Source organism: Pelecanus crispus, chromosome 2, assembly GCF_030463565.1.
Source record: "Pelecanus crispus isolate bPelCri1 chromosome 2, bPelCri1.pri, whole genome shotgun sequence".
NCBI lineage: Eukaryota > Metazoa > Chordata > Aves > Pelecaniformes > Pelecanidae > Pelecanus > Pelecanus crispus.
In genome coordinates this window covers 81938724-81946081 of record NC_134644.1, presented here as the reverse complement: position 1 = coordinate 81946081, position 7358 = coordinate 81938724, and the positions used below count along the sequence as shown (strand labels likewise).

At 40.5% G+C, this 7358-nt stretch overlaps 1 protein-coding gene across 1 annotated transcript; it reads left to right on the top strand.

The window, feature by feature from the left end:
* The first annotated feature begins 2467 nt into the window (after window positions 1-2467).
* LOC104038232 (ovalbumin-related protein Y) lies at window positions 2468-7097 on the top strand. Its single transcript, XM_009492547.2, has 7 exons — window positions 2468-2635; window positions 3281-3331; window positions 3989-4117; window positions 4890-5007; window positions 5245-5387; window positions 5732-5887; window positions 6696-7097. The coding sequence occupies exons 1-7, from the start codon at window positions 2468-2470 to the stop codon at window positions 7095-7097; spliced, it is 1167 nt and encodes a 388-aa protein (XP_009490822.2).
* The last annotated feature ends 261 nt before the right edge of the window (window positions 7098-7358 follow it).

Below are 7358 nucleotides of genomic sequence, written 5' to 3'. Positions count from 1 at the left end.
AGTACTCATTACAGTGGATTAATAAGGAAATTAACTCAAAATTCCTTAAAGACATTCTGCAAGACTGAATTTCTCACTTTTTTTGTTTTATTTTCACGAGCTATGCCACGCTATTTGCTGCCATAACCAAATCATACTTACTGTTCAAGTTCTAATGAATAGCTTTTATCATTATTTTGGCTTCAGCCATTTCAGTGTGCTCCTTCCTTTTCTGCAAGGTTTCATGTGCTATGATGAATGAATCTTCCATTCTGGAGATTTTAGGGTAAAATACTTTCATTCAGGCTTTTTTTTTTTTTGAAAGAATGGACTTATCCCCAGTAAAAGTGCATGTCTGACATTGAGCTCCATCCATCACTTTATTTGGTAAACACAGAACAGGCAGCATGGGGCGTGTCACAAAATTACACAAGATATATTTCAAGGAGTTCGGCAAGTCTGCCCCAAGTACAGCTGAGAAGCTGTACTACTACCTTCGCAGGTGAAGCTGATAAGGTAAGCATTTCTTTTGATTATGATGTAAGTTTTAATCTGCAATTTTAAACCAATTATCTGTTACAAAACTTACAAAAAGATTGATGTAACCTAGTGTTTATGACCTTCAATATCAGTTGAAGAAACAAATGATTAAAGGATACCTTCTGCAGAAACCTCATCTCACCTTCACATGTGTGTTCTGCATTATTTTACTGTTTCACATTCTGCCATGCATAAAGTCAAAGTATTTGTTTGTATGAACTAAAGCTTTGTTTACTAACTCTTCCACATTGGTGATATGTTATGACAGCCTTTCTTCCTTCTTCCTCTATACCTTCAACTTTTCATTTAGAATTAAAAGACAAAATTGAATTTGTTTAAATTCCAGAGGATGCAACTAAAGCTCAGTTGCAGGGTTTATGGAAAACATTCTCTGAATGAAATTAAGGAATGCAACATGTTCAGGTGACCCCAGCATACTGCAGCTTTGTGTTGTCTTTAATAGTTACATTTTCTAAGATTACCAAAAAAAAAAAAAAAAAAGCATTTGCTTCATGAATATGTTTCTTCACCAAGACTACAAATGGAGCTTAAAGCCTAAAATATAATAGCTAGCAGAACTGGTAAATAAATAAAAAAATCTACCTTGTATCACCTATATAAGAGGTTCAATTTAGAGAGAGATTGAGCATCCATTCTAGCACGGGAAGAGCTAGGTGCACTGTTGTTGAAATTATCCCACATTAAGAGATGACTGTCACATGAATGTGTTGATTCCATGGGGACTGTGATACATATGGCAGTGTATCCTGGATTTTGTTCTCTAGCAGCCACAGAGGGAAACCAATTAAAGTTTGCACTGCTTGAAGATCCCCAAGAGCTAGTGGAAATTCCACCCTAGCAAGGTTCTCTCTGCTTGTGTCAACATGTGGGAAGTTATAGGTGGTATAAACACTATACTTCTGCATGAGACTTTACAGTACTGTATTTTCTACTCTGTGTTGTCTTCTTTACTAAAAAATCCTTCCTTTCAGTGTTAGATGAAATGCTAGGTGCTGAAACTACAGGGAAAATTTTACAAGAACGTCAGAAAAAGGACAGAAAAACATTTAAATATTGAAGATGTGAAGATCTCTGCAAATTAAACACAAGGCTAAACAACCACTGTCTTATTAAAAGGTGGATTTTATGGAAAAGGTGATAAAAATTAAGGAACAATTTTTTAAAACAGAGTGAGATATAATTGAGTCAACAATGAATGGAATGTACTAGTTATAGATGTTTGTCAAAAACTGGATGAATTTGGTAAATCATTTGCCGTCTCCATTGCTGTGCCTTCATTATCCTATTTAAAAAAATTAAGGTAATGTTGCTAACATTTGAGACCTCTGACAATGTAGGTGGTGTAAGAACCTAGCTTGCATTTACACTAGGCTGAAATTAGGGTAAATCTAGCAAAACTTATGCCGTTGCTTCAGACTTGCACATTGTATATTGGAATTAACTGTAGTTTGGATCATAGAGGACTGACCTGTTAACTGATCTTAAAAGTGACGTTAAAAGCTATAGTGAAGAACCTGGTTTGGAGTCTCAAAAAAAATGAAGACTGAGAATAAATCTATGTGTGCTTTTTTCCTTAAGAGATGAGAAAAGACTGTTAGTGAACTTCTTTCAAGGTAACGAATATTCTTCACAACATTTTCAACAATATGGTATATTGTTGCATGTACAGAGAAGGAGAGCTCAAGGTTTGAATAAAACAATCACCAGCCTATGCATAACTGGTAGCTATCCAGCATTTTGACTGCTCATGAATCCAAAAGCATGTCTGCCTTTTAAATCCACACCACTGGATTCTGTTTGCTGAAAAAAAACCCTGTGCACCAAGTTCAGGAGTTCAAGCGCGCTGACTTTCTTGCATTGCAATTAATATGTTTCATCATAATAAATCAGAATCTTTCTGTTTGCTTTAGACAACACTGATTTCACAATGGGCTCCATCAGTGCAGCAAATGCAGAATTTTGTTTTGATGTATTCAAAGAGCTGAAAGTCCACCATGCCAACGACAACATCTTTTATTCTCCCCTGAGCATCATTTCAGCCCTGGCCATGGTTTATCTGGGAGCAAGAGGTAACACTCAATCTCAGATGGAGAAGGTAAGTTACTTACATGGATGTAAACTGACCTCTACTTGTGCTTGTTGTTCCTTCTAAGTAACATCACTGAAATGTATTATCCACTGATGAGGTTCTCACCTGTTTTAACGCACAAGAAATAAGCCAAAGTCATAAAATGGAGAACTGGATCGAGAGCTATTTAGAGAAAATACTAAAAAAAGATGTATATTTTCACTATCTGGGCAGTTAGTTTTGACTTAGGAAAAAAAATATCAAGGACAATAACAAAATGGGTTACCAGTCAGCAAATTTTATTATATGATTTTTTTCTAAATTATGACATGTTCCAGATAATGTGATCAGACATAAAAAAGATAAATCCCAGGAAGAGAGAAAGACAGAATATTATTAGCAGTACATAAAATGTAACTGAGTTAATTTCTAGACATTCACTAGAAAAAAGATCATCTAAGCAGAGTGGTATTTACAGTTTCCAGGAAGGCCACAGAGGGCATAAACCAGTTGGAAGCTCACTTGTAAATTTTTAGTTCATCTATGTTCTTAGCACTTTTTTTTTTTTTTTCCTGAGCCAACAGCTTTGCCTCAAGCATCGTATGTAAATCTCAAATTCACATCATTGTTGGTCATGCTTGTCATTTCTACCACTGGCACTTTCTCTTGCAGGTTCTTCACTTTGATAACATTACAGGAGTTGCAGACACTACTGACTCCCAGGTAGAGAAATAACTTGATCTCCCTTTCTGTCTTATTTTCTCCTCAGAACAAAACTAGAACTGTTCTGCCTCTCCTCCTGGCAGTTTCAGACCCTGTCAAAAACTATGGTAATGCTCTCAAACGAAGGAGACCTGTGGAGGGAGGGAAGGAGGGTGTAACCCACCTATTTGTTAAAACCCGGGGAAAGAAGGCGGGCTGCACATCTTGCTCCAGAACAAGTGAGGGTGTGGGGCAGGATGCTTTGGGTACCAGGGTGCCTCTCTGGGAAAGTGCTGCTGGGGGACAGCACGTGAAAGGGGCTCAGCACCTAGAGCCAGGGTACAGCAGTCAGACGTCAGACTTGCAGCTGAAAGACTCCAAAGCAGGGCAGGAAGATCCTGGGCAGAGAAGAGCCCAGAAGTCTCAGTGACAGGAGCACAACGGCACTCTTACAAAAAGCACATTTCAGGGGACTTATCTTGAGAAGGATGAACCTGTCGGCTCAATGCACCATCACCACAGCACCTGCTGTCCCAAAGGTGACAGCCCTATGTCTGTGGGGAAGGACTCCACTTAAGTGGAGGACTTAACTAACAGGGACAATCTTTTAGGGTCTTATTTCCTAGATAAGAAGCAGCTAATGCAATGTATCTTCTTATTTTCATGTCATCACCTCAGTGTGGCACTTCTGAACACATCCACAACTCAGTCAAGGATCTTCTCTCAGACATCACCGTGCCAAATGCTACATACTCACTCAAGATCGCTGACAGACTCTATATTGAAAAAACATACCCTGTTCTTCCGGTGAGTTGAACTGTGACCTGACTTCAGCGAGATTCCCTATAAAGGCCTCTGTGATTCTACCCTAGAGAAGCACCACCACCAACAGCCCACTGTCTGTTGATGAAGAGGTGATTGTGAGCCATGAGGGAAACGAGTCCAGAACGAGTTTGAACCTTCCTGTGGTTGTTAGGTGGAGGCCAGGAAAAAGTACAATGGTGTAAAATATGTCCGTGTTGCAACAGTCACAGGGAGTAATCAAGATTGCTGTTCACTTGCTAGAAAATGGCTTTTAATGAAAAATGTAACTTTTAAGGGAAATGAAATACATTTTATGACTTGAAAGCATGAAGACTGAAATTGTCAAATTTGGATTTTTTCCAAGTCAAATATCAAATCTCCCCAGTGAAAGGAAGCTTTGTTTTTGAAACCTAAGAATGTAAGAACACAGTATTCGAAATAAAAAGTGGGCACAAAGAGAAGGAAACAAACATTGTCTGACCTTAAAAATGTTTGTTAAACTGAAAGTGTTTTGGTAAAACAAAGAAAATATTTCAAAATTTTAACTTAGAATCCTATCTGGGAAAAAAATGCCAGACCTAAATATGTGAAGCAGTCTTTCTTGTCCAGCTTTAAGATTCAGTTACAGGAAGACAGCTGCGACTGACATGTTCAAACACAGGGGTAGAAGTTCACTGTTCTTTTAACCATTCTGCTTCATTTCACAATCTTGCATTTCACATCCATGCATTTTCAAGTTCCGTCAGTCTGACAACTGCAATCCTTGTGCTTACAGGAATACTTAAAATGTGCAAAGAAATTCTTCAAAGCAGGGCTGGAAGAAGTTAACTTCAAAACAGCTACAGAGGAAGCAAGACAGCTCATTAATTCCTGGGTGGAGAAAGAGACAAATGGTAAGGACTGAAAAATGGATAGCAGATATTTTCCCCTACCTACCACAACCTATACCCTTGTCTTCCTCTCCTCAGAAAATCTAGGAAAAGTGGATCAAGCAAGAGCAGGTTGCTTATTGCTATGAAAACAAAACTCCACAAATCAGCACCCCCCCACCCCATGTCCTTCATTGCAGGCATTTGTGCACACTAGAGGAGGTGTATCTTACCACTCTCTGCCCTGCTTCTTTCTTAAAGGACAGATCCAAGATTTCCTTGTGTCAGGTTCTGTTGATCTCGATACTGTGCTGGTCCTTGTGAATGCCATTTACTTCAAAGGGATATGGAAGACGGCATTTAAAGAAGAAGAAACTCAGGAAGTGCCCTTCAATGTGACAGAGGTAGGAGAGCACAGAGGTAGGAGGGCACGGACGCAGCTTCTGGCCAGGACCCAGCAGTCTGGGTGTCACACATACAAACTGTTGCTGTCACAGGTTGGGTGATTTAGCTGGGTCCCTCACTGTCAGTTTCTGCACCTAAGGACAAGGAGTGTTTGCAAGAGCTGTGTCTGACCAGGCTTCCAGAACATACCAGCAGGCAAGAGAGGAATATGGAGACACAGCTCTTCTTCAAAGGCAACATGCCTGAAGATCGAGTGCTGTCCCTTTCAAAGGGATTGTACATTTGCCTGCCTAAACGAAAAATTGCTCCCCGGTCACGTTGTCTCACGTTCCTGTTTTTGCAGCAAGAAAGCAGACCTGTGCAAATGATGTGTCAGAACAGTACCTTCAAAGTGGCAGTGGTGGCTGCAGAGAAGATGAAGATCCTGGAGCTTCCGTACGCCAGTGGGGAGCTGAGCATGTTGGTATTGTTGCCTGATGACATCTCTGGCCTGGAGCAGGTACGGCCCTGGCAGGGGAAGCAGAAGAGTTACCGCTTCAGTGGGACTTGGCTGCCATCAGACCTTTTGCTGTCCATTTACACCCCAGCTGCCCACACCAAGGCTGTGCTGGGCAGGCAGGGGAGCACACCCCACCCCACCCCCCCCAAGGTGCTACCGGGTGCTCAGGCAGAGACGCGCCTCTTAGGAGAGCTCTGGACTCAGTCTAATAAAACAAAGGCAGAGGAGCGTAGTGCTGCTGTAGCCCTGCACAAGAGGATGTTGCTATATGCAGTGATCTCCATAGGTGCCAGAAACAGACATGCTAGCGGGATTTTTTTTTTCATTTCAAGTGATTTCAATCTTCCAGGAGAGCACTCAATGGTTTGCTAAACAAGAAAAATTTATGCAAGGAGAAATAAAAAGGGAAGTGATGAGGAAATGATTCCAAGAGCTGACTAAAAGGAAAATGGGAAAAGTAGCATTAAAAGGAACGGAGGTGAGGGAAGGGATCAATAAAATATGCTCCAGGAGGAACAGATTTGGGGGCAATTTGATTTAATGTTTTCAAAAACGTTATTTTCACAAAAAAGCGCCTTGATCTGATGACGTAATTTTCAGATGACAAAATTTTAGAGAACTTCATCAAGACAATGAGCTATAGGCTGTAGCCTGGACGAAGCATACAGGATAAACAAATAAATTTAAGTATCAGTTCTATTGTGTACACAAAGCAAATGGAAAAAAATAGTAACAAGTGGTAGAATCGGAGCCATTAATGCCATTGCACTCTTGTCTGAGGCATTTAATTCCCTGACTCTCTTTGCAGCTTGAGAACAAAATCAGCTTTGAAAAACTTACAGAGTGGACCAGTCCTAATGTGATGGAAAAGAAGAGAGTGAAAGTGTACCTCCCGCGCATGAAGATTGAGGAAAAATATAACCTCACATCTGTCTTGACGGCCTTGGGTATGACCGACCTGTTCAGTCCTTCAGCCAATCTGTCTGGCATCTCTTCAGCGGAGAGCCTGAAGATATCTGAGGCCATCCATGAGGTGTACATGGAAGTCAATGAAGAGGGCACTGAAATAGCAAGCTCAGTGGAGGTGATGGGAGACATCAAACATTCCCCTGAGTTTGCAGAGTTTAGGGCTGACCATCCTTTCCTCTTCTTGATCAAACACAATCCAACCAACAGCATCCTCTTCTTTGGTAGATATTGTTCCCCCTAAAGAAAGAAAGAGCTGGAAATAATCCTTGCCTTCCCCTCAGAATCAGACACCCCCCCCTTACTGTATTATAGTAGTATAATCTCATCTCTTCAACATTTTCTGCAAGTGGAAAGCCTTCAATGTGTAGGGAGATATTCTTGAAGAAGCACGTGAGTTTTCAGCTCTCTAGATGCATGTATTTTTGCTCACACAACTTGTATTCAGGATTTATATCCAGAGTTGAATGAGAATTTCAGGACGTAGCTTAGGAATATTTTCCAT